This window comes from Oncorhynchus tshawytscha, linkage group LG29, assembly GCF_018296145.1.
Source record: "Oncorhynchus tshawytscha isolate Ot180627B linkage group LG29, Otsh_v2.0, whole genome shotgun sequence".
NCBI classification, from domain to species: domain Eukaryota; kingdom Metazoa; phylum Chordata; class Actinopteri; order Salmoniformes; family Salmonidae; genus Oncorhynchus; species Oncorhynchus tshawytscha.
In genome coordinates, this window is record NC_056457.1 from 37544344 (window position 1) to 37568515 (window position 24172).

Here is a 24172-nt window from a genome sequence, read left to right on the forward strand (position 1 = left end):
TTGTAGCCTTATCAACATTCTCTGCAGTCACTTGGAGTTGGTATCTTTGTAGCCTTATCAACATTCTCTGCAGTCACTTGGAGGTGGTATCTTTGTAGCCTTATCAACATTCTCTGCAGTCGTTTGGAGTTGGTATCTTTGTAGCCTTATCAACATTCTCTGCAGTCGTTTGGGTGCTTGTGAGTAGAGATTTCTTGAAGATCATCTCAAGCGGTTTGTGGTGGCTGTATATTGTGATGAACTCTCCGCCATACAGATACTGGTCAAACTTGTCACATGCAAAAGCAATGGAGAGACATTCAATCTGTGCATATCTTTGTTCTGTCTGAGTCAATGTTGTGGAGGCAAAAAGCTACAGGTTGTCCTTTCTGTAGAAGGGCTGCACCCAAACCTGCCGCACTGGCATCACACTGCCGTGTGAGTTCATCATTCAGGTTCGTAGTATTTGAGCACCAGGTGTTGTGACTGTTTGATAGTCTCAACTGCTGCGTCATGCTGTGCTATCCATGTCCAGTTAATGTCCCTGTCAGTCAGTCTTCTGAGCGGCTCACACACATCAGATAGGTGGGGGGCGGGGCATGAATTTTGCAAAGATAGTTCACAAACCCCAACTTGAAATCGGTTGGTGTTAACCCATGTTCTGTTTATTTTCTCTGGGTCAAGGCGAAGGCCCGCTGTGTTGAGAAAGATGACCCATGTATATCACACAAGGTAGCTTTAAACTGGAGTTTCTATTGGTTCAGCTTCAGGTTGACATCTGTGCAGGACAACTGTAAGGTTTCTGTCACCATCTGACATCGCCTCTTCCTGTTTGTCACCACATCCAGAGATCACACTCACTCCTTTCACTGCCTGTAGTCCTTCACCACTGTCTGTGCTGGTAATCTTCACCTGCTGGCTTGATTCCAAATGGCATTCTCAGGCATCTATACCTGCCTACTACTTCCTGTCCAGGAAGTTGTAAGATAGATGCCCACTTCATCAAGTTTGACTTGCCAATATCCATCTTTGTCATTGTGTACTGAGAATATCTTTGAGAATATCTTTGGATATTTTGTTTAGAATCTTAGAATCTTCTATTGTGGCCATCTGTAAGTGCGATCTCAGTAAGGCTTTTGTTGACTGCACTGGGGTGCATGTATATTCGTAGTTAATCCTGTTTTTCAATGACAAACCATTTTGCTGATCCATGGTGTTGGCTCTGATGACTTTCGTGATAATGTCTGCATTGTCCATTGAATGAATGGCCTTTGTGATCTTTTCCTTCAGTGGAATAGGCATTCAGTCTTGGTAGCTGCTACACAGGCCTTCGGGGGGCTGCGCAGTCTGCTTCTAGGTGTAGCTCTCCAGGGAGGCATCCAAGCCCATGGAACACGTCCTTGTACTTGGAGATAATGTCCTCAGTTGTCATGATGACCTCAATGGACGTGATATGACACATATCTGGGGTTCATATGTAGTAGGCTGTATCCCTAAACAGAATTCTGCAGAATCCCTGCCTCTAGAGAGCTGTTAGTACACAGCTTGTTTCATTGGAAGACCTTTGCAATTTCTCACAATTTCAATGAGATTTACACTGTTTTAAACTATGCCATTTGTTTTTTTATAGATGTGTAGCCTACTTGGACAAGAAGCTCAGAAAGTCAGCCAGAAAGCAAACCTTCCAGGCATATCTAGAGGAGTACCTCTGTTATCATTCATTCTAACTACAATGAAGAAATATGAAACACTGACATGATTCAGCAAGGCTGGTTCTGTTTTCTCCAGAAACAGAGATGGAAACTGGTTCTGAACTGTGGCCATGGAAAGTGGTTATTATCGTGGATGGTGCCGGGCATGTTGGAAATGTTAATATGTTAATATTGTCTTACTCACTTTGGTGTTTGCGTTGCCATGGATGACCACTGGCAGGGTGTCGTAAACAGGGTTTCTCACTCGGGCACTCTTCGTTCCAAACTTCAAGAGAACCTCATCTGCAGTGGGAGAGAGGAGAACAGAAGAACAACAGGGTTCAACATGCTGGATACTGTAGGGAGAGAGAAGAACAACAGGGTTCAACATGCTGGATACTGTAGGGAGAGAGAAGAACAACATGGTTCAACATGCTGGATACTGTAGGGAGAGAGAAGAACAACATGGTTCAACATGCTGGATACTGTAGGGAGAGAGAAGAACAACAGGGTTCAACATGCTGGATACTGTAGGGAGAGAGAAGAACAACAGGGTTCAACATGCTGGATACTGTAGGGAGAGAGAAGAACAACAGGGTTCAACATGCTGGCTACTGTAGCGAGAGAGAAGAACAAAAGGGTTCAGAACAGTCCTGGGCCAGGGCCTCTCTTATCTAAAACCAACAAGGGTTTGCAAAATGACGATAACTTTCCCAAAACTGCCAGGTTTTCCAGAAATCCTGGTTGGAAGACTTGATTTCCTGCATATTCCCTTCTAATTACGGGAATCTGCCAACCAGGATTTCTGGAAAACCTGGGAATTTTGAAAATGTTACCAGGATTTTGCAACCTTAACCCTCTCTTATCTGGCTGTCACAAGGCTCTGTCTGGGTTCTGTCAGGGCTCTGTCTGGGCTCTATCTGGGCTCTGTCTGGGCTCTGTCTGGTCTCTATCTGGGCTCTGTCTGGGCTCTGTCTGGGCTCTGTCTGGGCTCTGTCTGTGCTCTGTCTGGTCTCTATCTGGGCTCTGTCTGGGCTCTGTCTGGGCTCTGTCTGGGCTCTGTCTGGGCTCTGTCTGGGCTCTGTCTGGTCTCTATCTGGGCTCTGTCTGGGCTCTGTCTGGGCTCTGTCTGGGCTCTGTCTGGTCTCTATCTGGGCTCTGTCTGGGCTCTGTCTGGGCTCTGTCTGGGCTCTGTCTGGGCTCTGTCTGGGCTCTGTCTGGGCTCTATCTGGGCTCTGTCTGGGCTCTGTCTGGGCTCTGTCTGGGCTCTGTCTTTTCCCACATATTAATACTTTACAGCCTTATTCTGAAAGTGATTAAATTACATGTTTTCCTCATCAATCTACACACAATACCCCATAATGACAACGCAATAACAGATTATTTATTGTATTTTTTTACATTTTTGCAAATATATATATATATATATTTATAAAAAAACAGAACTGCCTTATTTACATAAGTATTCTGACCCTTTGCTATAAGACTCGATATTGAGCTCAGGTGCACCCTGTTTCCATGAATCATGGAAACCATATAGTTTACAGCAATAAGGCATTCCTCTGTGGAATGGAAACCATATAGTTTACAGTAATAAGGCATTCCTCTGTGGAATGGAAACCATATAGTTTACAGTAATAAGGCATTCCTCTGTGGAATGGAAACCATATAGTTTACAGTAATAAGGCATTCCTCTGTGGAATGGAAACCATATAGTTTACAGTAATAAGGCATTCCTCTGTGGAATGGAAACCATATAGTTTACAGCAATAAGGCGTTCCTCTGTGGTAACTCACCAATTGCTCCATTTAAATTCTGGAAAATCTGAGACTTGTGGTCCAAACCAATGTTCAAGTTCTCCTGAAAACACAGAGAAAACAGAACACAAAAATTACAAGAGTACTTTATATAACCTACCCTCTGTAAAGGGACCAGGTATATAACCTACCCTCTGTAAAGGGACCAGGTATATAACCTACCCTCTGTAAAGGGACCAGGTATATAACTGTAAAGGGTACAGGTGTATAACTGTAAAGGGTACAGGTGTATCACTGTAAAGGTCAGGTTTAATTTAGCAGATGGTTTACAGTACCATGAGTGCTTACATTAGCCACACACTTCAACCAACATAGCCACACAGGACCTATACTCACCCTCTGAAAAGAGTCCAGGTATATTTTGGTGTAGAATAGCTGATCGTCATCGTTCTCGTGAAGGTTCCACTGCTCGACAATCTTGTTCACATACGGGGCGTAACCGATGATGCCTAGGGGTTAAAACCAGATGGAGTTAAAACCAGATGGAGTTAAAACCAGATTGAGCTAACATATTGGGTCCTATAAAACTAAATATAGGGTGGTGATTGTGTAGTATAGGGTGAGGTGCAGGGTGTAGTATAGGGTGTAGTATAGGATGTAGTGTAGGGTGAGGTGCAGGATGTAGTGAAGGGTGTAGTGTAGGGTATTTTATATGGTGTAGTGTAGGGTGTAGTAAATGGTGTAGTGTAGGGTATTTTATATGGTGTAGTGTAGGGTGTAGTATAGGGTGTAGTGTAGGGTATTTTATAGGGTGTAGTGTAGTGTGTAGTATATGCTGTTGTAAAGGGTATTTTATAGGGTGTAGTATATGGTGTAGTGTAGGGTGTAGTGTAGAGTGTAGTACAGGGTGTAGTGTAGGGTGCCGTGTAGGGTGTAGTGTAGTATAGGGTGTAGTACAGGGTGTAGTATAGGGTTTAGTATGGGGTATAGTGTAGGGTGTAGTATACAGTGTAGTGTAGGGTGCAGTACAGGGTCTAGTACGGGGTGTAGTGTAGGGTGTAGTATACGGTGTAGTGTAGGGTGCAGTACAGGGTGTAGTGTAGGGTGTAGTATAAGGTGCAGTGTAGGGTGTAGCATAGGGTGTAGTGTAGGGTGTAGCATAGGGTGTAGTGTAGGGTGTAGTGTAGGGTGTAGTGTAGTCTAGTGTAGTGTACAGGGTGAGTGTAGGGTGCAGTGTAGGGTGTAGTATAGGTGTAGGGTGCAGTATAAGGTGTAGTGTAGGGGTGTAGTGGTGTAGGGTGTAGTGTATGCATGGTGTAGTGTAGGGTGATAAGGTGGTGCAGGGGTGTAGTGTAGGGTGTAGTATAGGGTGTAGTGTAGGGTGAGGTGCAGGGTGTGTGTAGGGTGTAGTATATGGTGTAGTGTGGGGTGTATATGGTGTAGTGTGGGGTGTAGTGTAGGGTGCAGTGTAGGGTGTAGTGTAGGGTGTACAGGGTGTACAGGGTGTAGTATAGGGTTTAGGTGTGCAGTGTAGTATACAGTGTAGTGTACGGTGCAGTGTAGGGTGTGTAGTATAAGGTGCAGTGTAGGGGTAGCATAGGGTGTAGTGTAGGGTGTAGCATAGGGTGTAGTGTAGGGTGTAGTGTAGGGTGCAGTACAGGGTGTAGTGTAGGGTGTAGTATAAGGTGTAGTGTAGGGTGCAGTACAGGGTGTAGTGTAGGGTGTAGTATAGGGTGTAGTGTAGGGTGAGGTGCAGGGTGTAGTGTAGGGTGTAGTATATGGTGTAGTGTGGGGTGTAGTGTAGAGTGTAGTACAGGGTGTAGTGTAGGGTGCAGTGTAGGGTGTAGTGTAGTATAGGGTGTAGTACAGGGTGTAGTACAGGGTGTAGTATAGGGTTTAGTATGGTGTGTAGTGTAGGGTGTAGTATACAGTGTAGTGTAGGGTGCAGTATAGGGTCTAGTACGGGGTGTAGTGTAGGGTGTAGTATATGGTGTAGTGTAGGGTGCAGTACAGGGTGTAGTGTAGGGTGTAGCATAGGGTGTAGTGTATGGTATTTTATAGGGTGTAGTGTAGGGTGTAGCATAGGGTGTAGTGTAGGGTGTAGTACAGGGTGTAGTGTAGGGTGTAGTATAATGTGTAGTGTAGGGTGTAGTATACGGTGCAGTGTAGGGTGCAGTATAAGGTGTAGTGTAGGGGTAGCATAGGGTGTAGTGTAGGGTGTAGCATAGGGTGTAGTGTATGGTGCAGTACAGGGTGTAGTGTAGGGTGTAGTATAAGGTGTAGTGTAGGGTGCAGTACAGGGTGTAGTGTAGGGTCTAGCATAGGGTGTGGTGTAGGGTGCAGTACAGGGTGTAGTGTAGGGTGTAGTATAAGGTGTAGGGTGTAGTATAAGGTGTAGGGTGTAGTATAAGGTGTAGGGTGTAGTATAAGGTGTAGGGTGTAGTATAAGGTGTAGGGTGTAGTATAAAGTGTAGGGTGTAGTATAAAGTGTAGGGTGTAGTGCAACAGTGACCTCAAATGCAATTATGCATGTAATGCTTTTATTATAAAGGTGCATTTTTATGGTGAAAATTATCTTCCTCAAAACTCGAACCTCACGCTCTGCTTATGTGTTTCAGTTAGGCTCGACACCCCTTTTAAAGCAGATTAATGTGCTTCATTTTACGAAGTTATTTGGCCACTTTAGTTGTGAAACAAACTTTATGAAAACATATAGGCCTCGGTTACGTGATGTTTGCATCTAGGATTTGAAAAAGTCATAAAAAAAAAAAGTGATGATCACAAGTGATGATCAATACGTATAATTCACCCATCAGACTATTCTTGATGTAATCTTGTCTTTTACAAACACTTAGTAATATTGGTGTGAAATTTGTTTTGTTTTCGAATGGACCAATATCATGCAGGGGAAAAAATACATGTCATCTATGCAATTTGGTAGCGAATGGAGGACACTTTTCCTGTGGTTCATTACCATGCCAGCCAGGTAGGCTATACTGCTATTGTAAAGATAAGCAATGTGTTTCATACTAGGAAAGTTGAGAAAGAGTTATAGTCGGCCTAGCCTATAGAAAGCTGATGGGATCCTCCTCTTTTTAACAGAGGCCATCACTCTGTTTTCCCTCGCAATTGCATAGCCTATAGAAATGTTGCACAACATGAGCTCTCATGGGCGCTCATGAAGTGTTTGATTAGAGTTTCCATCACATTTGCATTGATGTCAGAGTGATCCGAGGGTTTGACTGCCCTCCTGACTCGTGACCGCCGGTGTGGCGGTAATACGGTCACCGCAACAACTCCGGTGACGATAAGGTACAATACATTTAAAACAATTTGTATTTATATTGACAATCCCTATACCCTACACCCTATACCCTACACCTTTCTCCAAACGGCTTACTCATTTTACCAAGCTCTTATCAATAGTTGTTTTTATTAAGTTGTAAATAACAAAGCACGGAGAATGGTGTTATTCCTATCAGGAAACATTTAAAGTAGGGGGATGTTCCACTTGGAACCTGACAGGTTGCTCGATTTTAATTTGTCGTTTCGTCGCGCGTAAAGATGGTGGAATTACGAGGGAATTAAATCAGAATATTCCCAGCACCGTGTATGTAGACACACCTCTGCCTCCATCTCTTTGATCTCCACCTCAAATCAATCGAGGGGGAAGGGCATGATATTCCTATGATTCAAGTCAAGGTCAGAATATGCATTGAGAGAAAAGTGCATCAAAAGGGAATTTACGTTCCATTTATACAAGCTTGACTGGGGTTGGGATTCCCCCCAATAGAGAACGTGGTTATAGACATCAACCTCTTACAAATGGTCAGTGTGTTCTGTAAGAGGAGTACACTGCACTGCTACTGTACTAACAGGCCTTGAGCTATACAGTATAAAATAGCTATTCAAATAGTCATGACCAGGGCTGGGTAGGTTACTTTACAGCTGTGGTAAATACGCTAGAGGAAGAGACAAAAGGACCCGTATGATGTCATACAGAAGGCAGTTCAATGGGGATAGTATGAATGATGTCATAAAGATGGGTGGTTCAATGGGGATAGTATGAATGATGTCATACAGAAGGCAGTTCAATGGGGATTGTATGAATGATGTCATACAGAAGGCAGTTCAATGGGGATAGTATGAATGATGTCATACAGAAGGCAGTTCAATGGGGATAGTATGAATGATGTCAGACAGAAGGCAGTTCAATGGGGATAGTATGAATGATGTCATACAGAAGGCAGTTCAATGGGGATAGCATGAATGATGTCAGACAGAAGGCAGTTCAATGGGGATAGTATGAATGTAATAAAAAAAGAGTGATGATTAGTGAGAGCTTTGTATACTTCAAATTCTACCTTGGAAACTCTGCATCATTCCCCTTCATGTCTACATGTCTGTCTGTTGTGTTTTTTTTTAATAGGGTTCGATCCAGCCCCAAAATAATATTTACAGAAATTACCATCGCGAGCAGACTGTGTGTGGGCCTTGCGCCTTGTGTGTGGGCCTTGGGCCCTGGGCCTTGTGTGTGGGCCTTGGGCCCTGGGCCTTGGGCCTTGTGTGTGGGCCTTGGGTGCTGGGCCTTGGGCCTTGGGCCTTGTGTGTGGGCCTTGGGCCCTGGGCCTTGGGCCTTGTGTGTGGGCCTTGGGTGCTGGGCCTTGGGCCTTGGGCCTTGGGCCTTGTGTGTGGGCCTTGGGCCCTGGGCCTTGTCTGGCTCTGGAAGATAGCCTACTGTCAATGTGGTGTCTCATCCATGAATCAAACGGGATCTGGCGTGTTCAAGGTTGTTTAGCCGGCAAAAAGAAGAGGCTACATCAAAAAAGATGATGAATTAATTTAACTTTTGCAGAATTTGCAATTGATCTACTCATTAGTGATGAGGGGAAAAAGATAAAGTTACATATCGGGATATTATTTCTGACAATATCGCCCCAAAAGTCCAGGATTTTTTACTTCATAGCTTGTTCTCCATCTTATTTAGGGGCCCTGCTGGGTTTTTACCAAACATTAGCCCATTACAAACCGACAACTGTTTTTTATTTTTTTATTTTGCAAATGTATAAAAAACCTCAACAGAAATGCCTTATTTACATAAGAATTCAGACCCTTTGCTATAAGACTCAAAATTGAGCTCAGATGAATCCTGTTCCCATTAATCATCCTTGAGATGGTTCTACAACTTGATTTGAGTCCACCTGTGGAAAATTTAATTGATTGGAAATTATTTAGAAAGGCACACACCTGTCTATTTAAGATCCCACAGTTGACAGGAGGTGGTGTGGGTGTGCTTTGCTGGTGACACTGTCAGTGATTTATTTAGAATTCAAGACACACTTAACCAGCATGCCTACGACAGTATTCTGCAGTGATACGCCATCCCATCTGGTTTGGGCTTAGTGGGACTATAATTTGTTTTTCAACAGGACAATGACCCAACACACCTCCAGGCTGTGTAAGGGCTATTTGACCAAGAAGGAGAGTGATGGAGTGCTGCATCAGATGACCTGGCCTCCACAATCACCCGACCTCAACCCAATTGAGATGATTTGGGATGAGTTGGACCACAGAGTGAAGGAAAAGCATCCAACAAGTTCTCAGCATATTTTGGAACTCCTTCAGGACTGTTGGAAAAGCATTCCAGGTGAAGCTGGTTGAGAGAATGCCAAGAGTGTGCAAAGCTGTTATCAAGGCAAAGTGTGGTCACTTTGAAGGATCAAAAATCTAAAATATATTTTGATTTGTTTAACACTTTTTTGGTTACTACATGATTCAATATGTGTTATTTCATAGTGTTGATGTCTTCAATATTATTCTACAATGTAGAAAGTAGTTAAAATAAAGAAAAACCCTGGAATCAGTAGGTGTGTCCAAACTGTTGACTGGTACTGTATATAAAAATATAAAATAAAATACAAAATAAGTTATTTGGGTTCCTCTAAACTCTGGGGTGTAAAGGAATGTTCTCTGGTGTAAAGGAATGTTCTCTGGTGTAAAGGAATGTTCTCTGGTGTAAAGGAATGTTCTCTGGTGTAAAGGAATGTTATCTGGTGTAAAGGAATGTTCTCTGGTGTAAAGGAATGTTCTCTGGTGTAAAGGAATGTTATCTGGTGTAAAGGAATGTTCTCTCATATAGAGGAATGTTCTCTGGTAAAGGAATGTTATCTCTGGTGTAAAGGAATGTTTCTGATATAGATGAATGTTCTGGTGTAAAGGAATGTTCTCTGGTAAAGGAATGGTATCTGGTGTAAATGAATGTTCTCTGAATGCTCTCTGGTGTAAAGGAATGTTCTCTGGTGTAAAGGAATGTTCTCTGGTGTAAAGGAATGTTCTCTGGTGTAAAGGAATGTTATCTGGTGTAAAGGAATGTTCTCTGGTGTAAAGGAATGTTATCTGGTGTAAAGTTCTCTGAATGTTATCTGGTGTAAAGTGTTATCTGGTGTAAAGGAATGTTCTCTGGTGTAAAATGTTTTCTGGTGTAATGTTCTCTGGTGTAAAGGAATGTTCTCTGGTGTAAAGGAATGTTCTCTGGTGTAAAGGAATGCTATCTGGTGTAAATGAATGTTCTCTGGTGTAAAGGAATGTTTTCTGGTGTAAAGGAATGTTATCTGGTGTAAAGGAATGTTATCTGGTGTAAAGGAATGTTCTCTGGTGTAAAGGAATGTTCTCTGGTGTAAAGGAATGTTCTCTGATGTAAAGGAATGTTCTCTGGTGTAAAGGAATGTTCTCTGGTGTAAAGGAATGTTCTCTGGTGTAAAGGAATGTTATCTGGTGTAAATGAATGTTCTCTGGTGTAAATGAATGTTCTCTGGTGTAAAGGAATGTTCTCTGGTGTAAAGGAATGTTATCTGGTGTAAAGGAATGTTATCTGGTGTAAAGGAATGTTCTCTGGTGTAAATGAATGTTCTCTGGTGTAAAGGAATGTTCTCTGATGTAGAGGAATTTTCTGTGGTGTAAAATAATTACCATTGAGTTCTCTGGGGTTAAATGAAATGCTACTCTAATGGCAATTTCCCCCAGAGAGAGACAGATAACCACACCAGACCAGAACTTGACCCTATCTAGAACCAAAGCTAACACTTGACCCCTGCATCATAAGTCCAACATAAACCTGCTAAGACCATAGATAGGTCTAGGTGATATCCAATCAGTAAACATCATCTCCCATGATGCTCCAGCAGTGTGACAAAGTTCTGAACCCACCTCCTGAGTTGAGAAAGCGCTTGCCGCTGCGGACAGAGGGGTATTTCTCCTGTAGGCGTTTATCAGGCCAGATCAGACCATCGGCGGCAAACAGAACCTTGTGATTGGCTTCCTGGAACTTCCTGAGGATTTCTTCAGGTCCCCCGGCAAAGATAAGATCATAACTGGAGAGAGGGGGGAAAGAGGAGAGAGAGAGAGATTGAGGGAGGAGACAGAGAGGGGGAGAAAGAGAGGGAGGGAGGGGGAGACAGAGAGCCAGAGATATAGAGGCGAGAGAGCGACAGAGAGGGGGAGAGCGAGAGGGGGAGAAAGGGAGGGAAGGGGAGAGAGAGAGAGAGAGAGAGAGAGAGAGAGAGAGAGAGAGAGAGAGAATGTTCAGACATTTTCTGACTTGTTTTATACCCTATTTGACAGCGTTTCCCAAACTCCGTCCCGGGGACCCCAAGGGGTGCATATTTTGGCACTACACAGCTGATTCAAATAATAAACTCATCATCAAACTTAGATTATTTGAATCAGCTGTGTAGTGTAGTGCTGGGGCAAAAAACAAAATGTTCAGCCCTTGGAGTCTGCAGGACCGAGTTTGGGAAATAGGCCCCAGCTCCTCCTAAATTCATCTTATCTATTCAACTGTCGGCCACTCCTAGCAACTAGAAATCTAGATGTAAAAATCCAACATTCTTCAAGCAAACATCACATTCAAAGGAATTTAGGAAATAATTTAGTCTGAGAAGAATGCACACACACACGCACACACACACACACACACACACACACACACACACACACACACACACACACACACACACACACACACACACACACACACACACACACACACACACACACACACACACACACACGCACACAGGCTACATATAAACAGCAAACTAACACCAACACAAATCATATTAACATGCCAGATGCATCAATCCTCATAACCAGTCAACCATGAGTGTGATATCATATAAGCAAACAGGAAACCGCTTACCCAGAAGTGGCGCTCCTAGTGGCCAGAGACTTTAATGCAGGGAAACTTAAATCAGTTATACCTCATTTCTATCAACATGTTAAATGCGCAACCGGAGGGAAAAAAATTATAGATCACACAGAGACGAGTACAAAGCTCTCCCTCACCCTCCATTTGGTAAATCTGACCACAATCCTATCCTCCTGATTCCTGTTTACAAGCAAAAATGAAAGCAGGAAGCAGCAGTGAATCGGTCTATAAAAAAGTGGTCAGATGAAGCAGATGCTAAACTACAGGATTGCTTTGCTATCACAGACTGGAACATGTTCAGGGATTTTTCCAATGGCATCGAGGAGTACACCACATCAGCCACAGGCTTTATCAATAAGTACATCAAGGATGTCGTCCCCACAGTGAATGTACGTACATACCCCAACCAGAAGCCATGGATTACAGGCAACATTCGCACTGAGCTAAAGGTACGGGACTCTAACCCGGAAGCGTATAAGAAATCCTGCTATGCCCTCCGACGAACCATCAAACAGGCAAAGTGTCAATACAGGGCTAAGATTGAAGAAACACTGAGGCATGCATAAGAGCATCAGCTGTTCCGGTGTGAACACTCTCTCCGTAGTAACACCTTTAAACAGATCAACATTCACAAGGCTACGGGGCCAAACGGTCTACCAGGACGTGAGCCCGGGGCATGTGCTGACCAACTGGCAGGTGTCTTCACTGACATTTTCAACATATCCCTGATTAAGTCTGTAATACCAACATGTGTCAAGAAGACCACCATAGTCCCTGTGCCCAAGAACACTGAGGCAGCCTGCCTAAATGACTACAGACCCGTAGCACTCACGTCTGTATCCATCAAGTACTTTGAAAGGCTGTTAATGGGTACATCAAAACCATTATCCCAGAAACCCTAGACCCACTCCAATTTGCATTCCACCCAAACCTATCCACAGATGATGCACTCTCTATTGCACTCCACACTGCCCTTTCCCACCTGGGTAAAAGGAACACATATGTGAGAATGCTATTCATTGACTACAGCTCAGTGTTAAACACCATAGTGCCCTCAAAGCTCATCAATAAGTGAGGTAGTGAGGTCTGCACAACGCATCACCGGGGGCAAACTACCTGCCCTCCAGGACACCTCATCAAGGACAGCCACTGCCTGTTCAAAAGGTGCATCACCATGAAAAACAGCTTCTATCTCAAGGCCATCAGACTGTTAAACAGCCACCACTACTACTGCCAACACACTGTCAATGACACTGACTCTACTCCAGCCACTTTAATCATGGGAATTGAAAATGATGTAAATATATCACTAGCTACTTTAAACAATGCTACCTCACCCTCAATCCTTATGTAATACATGTATCACTAGCCACTTTAACTATGCCACTTGGTTTACTTATCTCATATGTAAGTATCTTGCCTATGCTGCTCTGTACCATCACTCATTCATATATCCTTATGTACATATTCTTTATCCCCTTACACTGTGTATCCTGGGACTAAACACCTCAGGACTGCAATTGGATCCTGGACTTCCTGTCGGGCCACACTTAGGTGATGAGGGTAGGTAGCAACACATCCACCATGCTGATCCTCAACACTGGAGCCCCTCAGGGGTGCGTGCTCAGTCCCCTCCTGTACACCCTGTTCATCCATGACTGCGTGGCCAAGCACAACTCCAACACCATCATTAAGTTTGCAGACAACACAACAGTGGTAGGCCTGATCACCAACAACAATGAGACAGCCTATAGGGAGGAGGTCAGAGACCCGGCCGGGTGGTGCCAGAATAACAACCTATCCCTCAACGTAACCAAGACTAAGTTGTGGACTACAGGAAAAGGAAGACCGAGCACGCCCCCGTTTTCACCGACGGGGCTGTAGTCGAGCAGGTTGAGAGCTTCAAGTTCCTTGGTGTCCACATCACCAACAAACTAGAATTGTCCAAACACACCAAGACAGTTGTGAAGAGGGCACGACAAAGCCTATTCCCCCTCAGGAAACAAAAAAAGATTTGGCATGGGTCCTGAGATCCTCAAAGTTATACAGCTGCAACATCGAGAACATCCTAACCAGTTGCATCACTGCCTGGTACGGCAACTGCTCGGGCCTCCGACTGCAAGGCACTACAGACGGTAGTGCGTACGGCGCAGTACATCACTGCCTGCCATCCAGGACTTCTACACCAGGCGGTGTCAGAGGAAGGCCCTAAAAATTGTCAGTCATAGATTGTTCTCTCTACTACCGCATGACAAGCGGTACCAGAGTGCCAAGTCTAGGACAAAAAGACTTCACAACAGTTTTTACCCCCAAGCCATAAGACTCCTGAACGGGTAATCAAATGGCTACCCGGACTATCTGCCACCCACCCCCCGCCACCCACCACCCACCACCCACCAACCCCTCTTTTACAATACTGCAATTCTCTGTTCATCATATATGCATAGTCACTTTAACCATTTATACATGTACATACTACCTCAATAAGCCTGGCTAACTGTTGTCTGTATAAAGCCTCGCTACTGTATATAGCATCGCTACTGTTATAGCCTCACTACTGTTATAGCATCGCTACTGTTATAGCATCGCTACTGTTATAGCCTCACTACTGTTATAGCTTCACTACTGTATATAGGATCACTACTGTTATAGCCTCACTGCTGTTATAGCATCGCTACTGTTATAGCCTCACTACTGTTATAGCATCGCTACTGTTATAGCCTCACTACTGTTACAGCTTCGATACTGTTATAGCCTCACTACTGTTATAGCTTCGATACTGTTATAGCCTCACAACTGTTATTTTTCACTGTCTTTTTACTGGATCACTTTGTTTCCTCACTGCTGTTATAGCATTCACTGTTATAGCCTCACTACTGTTATTTATTTTTATTTGTGATATAACCTCACTACTGTTAAGAGGACAATATCCCTTGTCCCATTCTTCCTATCTGAGCCTCACTACTGTTATAGGCTGTGATACATTATAGCCTCACCATCTCTTATTTTTCACTGTCTTTTTACTGTTGTTTTGTTTCTTTACGTGTCTATTGTTCACCTAATACCTATTTTTGTTATTTATTTTTATTTGTGATAGAACACCACTGGTCCTATGTACAGATAGAACAGGTCCTAGATACAACACCACTGGTCCTATACCATCCCTCTGATGCACCACTGGTCCTATTACCTTCCTATCTGAGCCTGGAACACCACTGGTCCTATTACCATCCCTCTGATAGAACACCACTGGTCCTATTACCATCTCTCTGATAGAACACCACTGGTCCTATTACCATCTCTCTGATACAACACCACTGGTCCTATTACCATCCCTCTGATAGAACACCACTGGTCCTATTACCATCCCTCTGATAGAACACCACTGGTCCTATTACCATCCCTCTGATAGAACACCACTGGTCCTATTACCATCCCTCTGATAGAACACCAATGGTCCTATTACCATCCCTCTGATAGAACACCACTGGTCCTATTACCATCCCTCTGATAGAACACCACTGGTCCTATTACCATCCCTCTGATAGAACACCACTGGTCCTATTACCATCCCTCTGATAGAACACCACTGGTCCTATTAACATCCCTCTGATAGAACACCACTGGTCCTATTACCATCCCTCTGATAGAACACCACTGGTCCTATTACCATCCCTCTGATAGAACACCAATGGTCCTATTACCATCCCTCTGATAGAACACCACTGGTCCTATTACCATCCCTCTGATAGAACACCACTGGTCCTATTACCATCCCTCTGATAGAACACCACTGGTCCTATTACCATCCCTCTGATAGAACACCACTGGTCCTATTACCATCCCTCTGATAGAACACCACTGGTCCTATTAACATTCCTCTGATAGAACACCACTGGTCCTATTACCATCCCTCTAATAGAACACCACTGGTCCTATTACCATCCCTCTGATAGAACACCACTGGTCCTATTACCATCCCTCTGATAGAACACCACTGGTCCTATTACCATCCCTCTGATAGAACACCACTGGTCCTATTACCATCCCTCTGGTAGAATGGATTGGTTGAGGTGTTCAAGGCATCAGAGTGACAAGCCTCCTCACTGCTGAGTGGTCAGTTCAGGGGAGCGAGATCCTTATTTTTTTCAATTCAAGGACTTTATTGTCATAGGAAATATACAGTGCCTTGCGAAAGTATTCGGCCCCCTTGAACTTTGCGACCTTTTGCCACATTTCAGGCTTCAAACATAAAGATATAAAACTGTATTTTTTTGTGAAGAATCAACAACAGGTGGGACACAATCATGAAGTGGAACGACATTTATTGGATATTTCAAACTTTTTTAACAAATCAAAAACTGAAAAATTGGGCGTGCAAAATTATTCAGCCCCCTTAAGTTAATACTTTGTAGCGCCACCTTTTGCTGTGATTACAGCTGTAAGTCGCTTGGGGTATGTCTCTATCAGTTTTGCACATCGAGAGACTGAAATTATTTCCCATTCCTCCTTGCAAAACAGCTCGAGCTCAGTGAGGTTGGATGGAGAGCATTTGTGAACAGCAGTTTTCAGTTCTTTCCACAGATTCTCGATTGGATTCAGGTCTGGACTTTGACTTGGCCATTGTAACACCTGGATATGTTTATTTTTGAACCATTCCATTGTAGATTTTGCTTTATGTTTTGGATCATTGTCTTGTTGGAAGACAAATCTCCGTCCCAGTCTCAGGTCTTTTGCAGACTCCATCAGGTTTTCTTCCAGAATGGTCCTGTATTTGGCTCCATCCATCTTCCCATCAATTTTAACCATCTTCCCTGTCCCTGCTGAAGAAAAGCAGGCCCAAACCATGATGCTGCCACCACCATGTTTGACAGTGGGGATGGTGTGTTCAGGGTGATGAGCTGTGTTGCTTTTAAGCCAAACATAACGTTTTGCATTGTTGCCAAAAAGTTCAATTTTGGTTTCATCTGACCAGAGCACCTTCTTCCACATGTTTGGTGTGTCTCCCAGGTGGCTTGTGGCAAACTTTAAACAACACTTTTTATGGATATCTTTAAGAAATGGCTTTCTTCTTGTCACTCTTCCATAAAGGCCAGATTTGTGCAATATACGACTGATTGTTGTCTTATGGACAGAGTCTCCCACCTCAGCTGTAGATCTCTGCAGTTCATCCAGAGTGATCATGGGCCTCTTGGCTGCATCTCTGATCAGTCTTCTCCTTGTATGAGCTGAAAGTTTAGAGGGACGGCCAGGTCCTGGTAGATTTGCAGTGGTCTGATACTCCTTCCATTTCAATATTATCGCTTGCACAGTGCTCCTTGGGATGTTTAAAGCTTGGGAAATCTTTTTGTATCCAAATCCAGCTTTAAACGTCTTCACAACAGTATCTCGGACCTGCCTGGTGTGTTCCTTGTTCTTCATGATGCTCACTGCGCTTTTAACGGACCTCTGAGACTATCACAGTGCAGGTGCATTTATACGGAGACTTGATTACACACAGGTGGATTGTATTTATCATCATTAGTCATTTAGGTCAACATTGGATCATTCAGAGATCCTCACTGAACTTCTGGAGAGAGTTTGCTGCACTGAAAGTAAAGGGGCTGAATAATTTTGCACGCCCAATTTTTCAGTTTTTGATTTGTTAAAAAAGTTTGAAATATCAAACTTGTCGTTCCACTTCATGATTGTGTCCCACTTGTTGTTGAATCTTCACAAAAAAATACAGTTTTATATCTTTATGTTTGAAGCCTGAAATGTGGCAAAAGGCCGCAAAGTTCAAGGGGGCCGAATACTTTCGCAAGGCACTGTATGTTAACATTGCCAAAGCAATGCTTCTGGGCTGATGGCTGTTGCAGAGGGGGAGGGGGAGTTGCGTGACCTTGGGACTTTTATGGCCCTGACTCTGGAAGGCTGTCAGCTTGTGAAATGATGAGACAGGGCCACCTGTTAGACATTCTTATAATAATGCTATAAACATACTTTTATTTAAAGACTTTTTTTTTTACTATTCAGGGACCTAATCTCAAACACTCATGATAACTGCTGTATGGCTGACCAAATGATTGTCTACACAAAATAATGAGTTATATAAGTTATATGAATGAAATTAAAGCGTTTTAAAAAAGGTGACATTTGGGAGGTTTTGGGACAACAGGGGATGCCTAAGCCTTGTTATGGATACGAGACTATAAAGATTGGTATACGACATCGGGGATGCCTAAGCCTTGTTATGGATACGAGACTATAAAGATTGGTATACGACATCGGGGATGCCTAAGCCTTGTTATGGATACGAGACTATAAAGATTGGTATACGACATCGGGGATGCCTAAGCCTTGTTATGGATACGAGACTATAAAGATTGGTATACGACATCGGGGATGCCTAAGCCTTGTTATGGATACGAGACTATAAAGATTGGTATACGACATCGGGGATGCCTAAGCCTTGTTATGGATACGAGACTATAAAGATTGGTATACGACAACAGGGGATGCCTAAGCCTTGTTATGGATACAAGACTAGAACGATTGGTATACGACATCTGGGATGCCTAAGCCTTGTTATGGATACGAGACTATAAAGATTGGTATACGACATCGGGGATGCCTAAGCCTTGTTATGGATACGAGACTATAAAGATTGGTATACGACATCGGGGATGCCTAATCCTTGTTATGGATACGAGACTATAAAGATTGGTATATGACATCGGGGATGCCTAAGCCTTGTTATGGATACGAGACTATAAAGATTGGTATATGACATCGGGGATGCCTAAGCCTTGTTATGGATACGAGACTATAAAGATTGGTATACGACATCGGGGATGCCTAAGCCTTGTTATGGATACGAGACTATAAAGATTGGTATACGACATCGGGGATGCCTAAGCCTTGTTATGGATACGAGACTATAAAGATTGGTATATGACATCGGGGATGCCTAAGCCTTGTTATGGATACGAGACTATAAAGATTGGTATACGACATCGGGGATGCCTAAGCCTTGTTATGGATACGAGACTATAAAGATTGGTATATGACATCGGGGATGCCTAAGCCTTGTTATGGATACGAGACTATAAAGATTGGTATACGACATCGGGGATGCCTAAGCCTTGTTATGGATACGAGACTATAAAGATTGGTATACGACATCGGGGATGCCTAAGCCTTGTTATGGATACGAGACTATAAAGATTGGTATACGACATCGGGGATGCCTAAGCCTTGTTATGGATACGAGACTATAAAGATTGGTATATGACATTGGGGATGCCTAAGCCTTGTTATGGATACGAGACTATAAAGATTAGTATACGACATCGGGGATGCCTAAGCCTTGTTATGGATACGAGACTATAAAGATTGGTATACGACATCGGTGTATACTTCTGTTTCAAAGAAACACTCTGTGTGACCCTGATTTAGCAAATTAAAAGACTTCAAATCCAATATTATTCACATACGCTGAATACAACAGGTATAGACCTTACAGTAAAATGTTTACTTACGAGCCCCTAACCAACAACGCAGTTTTAAAAAATACGGATAGGAATAAGAAATAAAAGTAACAAGTAATTAAAGAGCAGCAGTAAAATAACAATAGCGAGACTATTAGGGGGGTACCGGTACAGAGTCAATATGTGGTGGGGGCACCGGTTAGTTGAGGTAATATGTACATGGATAGATGAAGTGACTATGCATAGATGACAACAGAGAGTAGCAGCATTGTAAAAGAGGGGGGGGGCAATGCAAATAGTCTGGGTAGCCAATTGGTTAGATGTTCAGGACTCTTATGGCTTGGGGGCCGTTCGCACTACCCTCGTCGTGCCTTGCGGTCGGAGGCCAAGTAGTTGCCATACCAGGCAGTGATGCAACCAGTCAGGCAAGATGCTCTTGATGGTTCAGCTGTAAAACCTTTTGAGGATCTCAGGACCCATGCCAAATATTTTCAGTCTCCCGAGGGGGAAAGGTTTAGTCGTGCCCTCTTCACGACTGTCTTGGTGTGTTTGGACCATGTTAGTTTGCTGGTGATGTGAACACTAAGGAACTTGAAGCTCTCAACCTGCTCCACTACAGCCCCGTCGATGAGAATGGGGGCGTTCTCTGTCCTCCTTTTCCTGTAGTCCACAATCATCTCCTTAGTCTTGATCACATTGAGGGAGAGGTTGTTGTCCTGGCACCACACTACTAGGTCTCTGGCCTCCTCCCTATAGGCTGTCTCATCGTTGTCGGTGATCAGACCTACCACTGTTGTCTCTTCGGCAAACTTGATGAAGGTGTGGGTGTCGTGCCTGGCTATGCAAGTCATGAGTGAACAGGGAGTACAGGAGGGGACTGCGCACGCACGCCTGAGGGGCCCCTGTGTTGAGGATCAGCATGGCAGATGTGTTGTTACCTACCCTTACCACCTGGGGGCGGCCCGTCAGGAAGTCTAGGATCCAGTTGCAGAGAGAGGTGGGTTCTAGGGTCCTTAGCTTATTGATGAGCTTTGAGGGCACTATGGTGAAGAACGCTGAGCTGTAGTCAATGAATAGCATTCTCATATAGGGGTTCCTTTTGTCCATGTGAGAAAGGGCAGTGTGGAGTGCAAAAGGGATTGCATCATCTAAGGATATTTTGGGGCGGTATGCAAATTGGAGTGGGTCTAGGGTTTCTGTGATAATGGTGTTGCTGTAAGCCATGACCAGCCTTTCAAAGCACTTCATGTCATTTAGGCAGGTTACCTTAGTGTTCTTGGGCACAGGCACTATGGTGGTTTGCTTAAAACATGTTGGTACTACAAACTCAGAAAGGGAGAGGTTGAAAATATCAGTGAAGACACCTGCCAGTTGGTCAGACAATGCTCGCAGTACACATCCTGGTAATTGTGAATGTTGACCTGATTAAAGGTCTTACTCACATCGGCTACGGAGAGCGTGATCACACAGTCTTCCCGGAACAGCTGCATGTTTCGTGTTATTTGCCTCGAAGCAAGCATAGAAGTAGTTTAGCTTGTCTGGTAGGCTCGTGTCACTGGGCAGCTCGCGGCTGTGCTTCCCTTTGTAGTCTGTAATGGTTTGCAAGCCCTGCCACATCCGACGAGTGTCAGAGGCGATGTAGTACGATTCGATCTTAGTCCTGTATTGACACTTTGCCTGATTGATGGTTCATCGGAGGGCATAGTGGGATAATTTTGTTAGGTTTGATAAACGAAATTATCCAAAACACAAAGGGTTTGGGTGGAAGATAATCTTTATAAATAGTGACTGTGGCTATAAAAGGGGTGAATCTTTAAAAAAGGTTTAATGACTATAACTCTGAGATGTCTATACGCACCTTATAACGTCCAAGGAAAACCCCATACAGAACTCCCTCATGTGATGTTATGTTGTTGGAAATGGCTTTAGCACTGCGCCTATTTAACAAAATATCAGGAAATAGCAATACTACAGTAGCCAGCCAGTAGCCCTAACCCTACTGGTCAGCCATACAGCAGCCAGCCAGTAGCCCTAACCTTAACCCTATTGGTCAGCCATACAGCAGCCAGCCAGTAGCCCTAACCCTACTGGTCAGCCATACAGCAGCCAGCCAGTAGCCCTAACCTTAGCCCTACTGGTCAGCCATACAGCAGCCAGCCAGTAGCCCTAACCCTACTGGTCAGCCATACAGCAGCCAGCCAGTAGCCCTAACCTTAGCCCTACTGGTCAGCCATACAGCAGCCAGCCAGTAGCCCTAACCTTAGCCCTACTGGTCAGCCATACAGCAGCCAGCCAGTAGCCCTAACCTTAGCCCTACTGGTCAGCCATACAGCAGCAGCCAGTAGCCCTAACCCTACTGGTCAGCCATACAGCAGCCAGCCAGTAGCCCTAACCTTAGCCCTACTGGTCAGCATACAGCAGCCAGCCAGTAGCCCTAACCCTACTGGTAAGCCATACAGCAGCCAGCCAGTAGCCCTAACCCTACTGGTCAGCCATACAGCAGCCAGCCTGTAGCCCTAACCCTACTGGTCAGCCATACAGCAGCCAGCCAGTAGCCCTAACCTTAGACCTACTGGTCAGCCGTACAGCAGCCAGCCAGTAGCCCCAACCCTACTGGTCAGCCATACAGCAGCCAGCCTGTAGCCCTAACCCTACTGGTCAGCCATACAGCAGCCAGCCATTAGCCCTAACCTTAGCCCTACTGGTCAGCCATACAGCAGCGAGCCAGTAGCCCTAACCCTACTGGTCAGCCATACAGCAGCCAGCCAGTAGCCCTAACCTTAGCCCTACTGGTCAGTCATACAGCAGCCAGCCAGTAGCCCTAACCCTACTGGTAAGCCATACAGCAGCCAGCCAGTAGCCCTAACCCTACTGGTCAGCCATACAGCAGCCAGCCTGTAGCCCTAACCCTACTGGTCAGCCATACAGCAGCCAGCCAGTAGCCCTAACCTTAGACCTACTGGTCAGCCGTACAGCAGCCAGCCAGTAGCCCCAACCCTACTGGTCAGCCATACAGCAGCCAGCCTGTAGCCCTAACCTTACTGGTCAGCCATACAGCAGCCAGCCAGTAGCCCTAACCCTACTGGTCAGCCATACAGCAGCCAGCCAGTAGCCCTAACCCTCTGGTCAGACATACAGCAGCCAGCCAGTAGCCCTAACCCTACTGGTCAGCCATACAGCAGCCAGCCAGTAGCCCTAACCCTACTGGTCAGCCATACAGCAGCCAGCCAGTAGCCCTAACCCTACTGGTCAGCCGGACAGCAGCCCTAACCCTACTGGTCAGCCATACAGCAGCCAGCCAGTAGCCCTAACCCTACTGGTCAGCCATACAGCAGCCAGCCAGTAGCCCTAACCCTACTGGTCAGCCATACAGCAGCCAGCCTGTAGCCCTAACCCTACTGGTCAGCCATACAGCAGCCAGAAAAATAGCCCCAACCCTACTGGTCAGCCATACAGCAGCCAGCCAGTAGCCCTAACCTTAGCCCTACTGGTCAGTTATACAGCAGCCAGCCAGTAGCCCTAACCCTACTGGTAAGCCATACAGCAGCCAGCCAGTAGCCCTAACCTTAGCCCTACTGGTCAGCCATACAGCAGCCAGCCAGTAGCCCTAACCCTACTGGTCAGCCATACAGCAGCCAGCCAGTAGCCCTAACCTTAGCCCTACTGGTCAGCCATACAGCAGCCAGCCAGTAGCCCTAACCCTACTGGTCAGCCATACAGCAGCCAGCCAGTAGCCCTAACCCCCTACTGGTCAGCCATACAGCAGCCAGCCAGTAGCCCTAACCTAGCCCTACTGGTCAGCCATACAGCAGCCAGCCAGTAGCCCTAACCTTAGCCCTACTGGTCAGCCATACAGCAGCTAGCCCTGGTCAGCCATACAGCAGCCAGCCAGTAGCCCTAACCTTAGCCCTACTGGTCAGTCATACAGCAGCCAGCCAGTAGCCCTAACCCTACTGGTCAGCCATACAGCAGCCAGCCAGTAGCCCTAACCCTACTGGTCAGCCATACAGCAGCCAGCCTGTAGCCCTAACCCTACTGGTCAGCCATACAGCAGCCAGCCAGTAGCCCTAACCTTAGACCTACTGGTCAGCCGTACAGCAGCCAGCCAGTAGCCCCAACCCTACTGGTCAGCCATACAGCAGCCAGCCTGTAGCCCTAACCCTACTGGTCAGCCATACAGCAGCCAGCCAGTAGCCCTAACCTTAGCCCTACTGGTCAGCCATACAGCAGCCAGCCAGTAGCCCTAACCCTACTGGTCAGCCATACAGCAGCCAGCCAGTAGCCCTAACCTTAGCCCTACTGGTCAGTCATACAGCAGCCAGCCAGTAGCCCTAACCCTACTGGTCAGCCATACAGCAGCCAGCCAGTAGCCCTAACCCTACTGGTCAGCCATACAGCAGCCAGCCTGTAGCCCTAACCCTACTGGTCAGCCATACAGCAGCCAGCCAGTAGCCCTAACCTTAGACCTACTGGTCAGCCATACAGCAGCCAGCCAGTAGCCCCAACCCTACTGGTCAGCCATACAGCAGCCAGCCTGTAGCCCTAACCCTACTGGTCAGCCATACAGCAGCCAGCCAGTAGCCCTAACCCTACTGGTCAGCCATACAGCAGCCAGCCAGTAGCCCTAACCCTCTGGTCAGACATACAGCAGCCAGCCAGTAGCCCTAACCCTACTGGTCAGCCATACAGCAGCCAGCCAGTAGCCCTAACCCTACTGGTCAGCCATACAGCCAGCCAGTAGCCCTAACCCTACTGGTCAGCCCTAACCCTACTGGTCAGCCATACAGCAGCCAGCCAGTAGCCCTAACCCTACTGGTCAGCCATACAGCAGCCAGCCAGTAGCCCTAACCCTACTGGTCAGCCATACAGCAGCCAGCCTGTAGCCCTAGCAGCCATAACCCAGAAAAATAGCCCCAACCCTACTGGTCAGCCATACAGCAGCCAGCCAGTAGCCCTAACCCTACTGGTCAGCCATACAGCAGCCAGCCAGTAGCCCTAACCCTACTGGTCAGCCATACAGCAGCCAGCCAGTAGCCCTAACCCTACTGGTCAGCCATACAGCAGCCAGCC

The 24172-nt window shown here is 45.5% G+C and overlaps 1 protein-coding gene across 2 annotated transcripts in view; it reads right to left on the minus strand.

The window, feature by feature from the left end:
* LOC112227454 (procollagen-lysine,2-oxoglutarate 5-dioxygenase 2-like) overlaps nt 1–24172 on the minus strand; it is a 154710-nt gene that overhangs the window by 72285 nt on the left and 58253 nt on the right. For both annotated transcript variants that reach the window (XM_042308416.1, XM_042308415.1), the window contains exons 4-7: nt 10634–10797; nt 3824–3936; nt 3467–3530; nt 1876–1973 (exon numbers count right to left, since the gene is read on the minus strand). In XM_042308416.1, coding sequence (XP_042164350.1) covers nt 1876–1973; nt 3467–3530; nt 3824–3936; nt 10634–10797 — 439 coding nt within the window. The remainder of the gene's footprint in view (nt 1–1875; nt 1974–3466; nt 3531–3823; nt 3937–10633; nt 10798–24172) is intronic.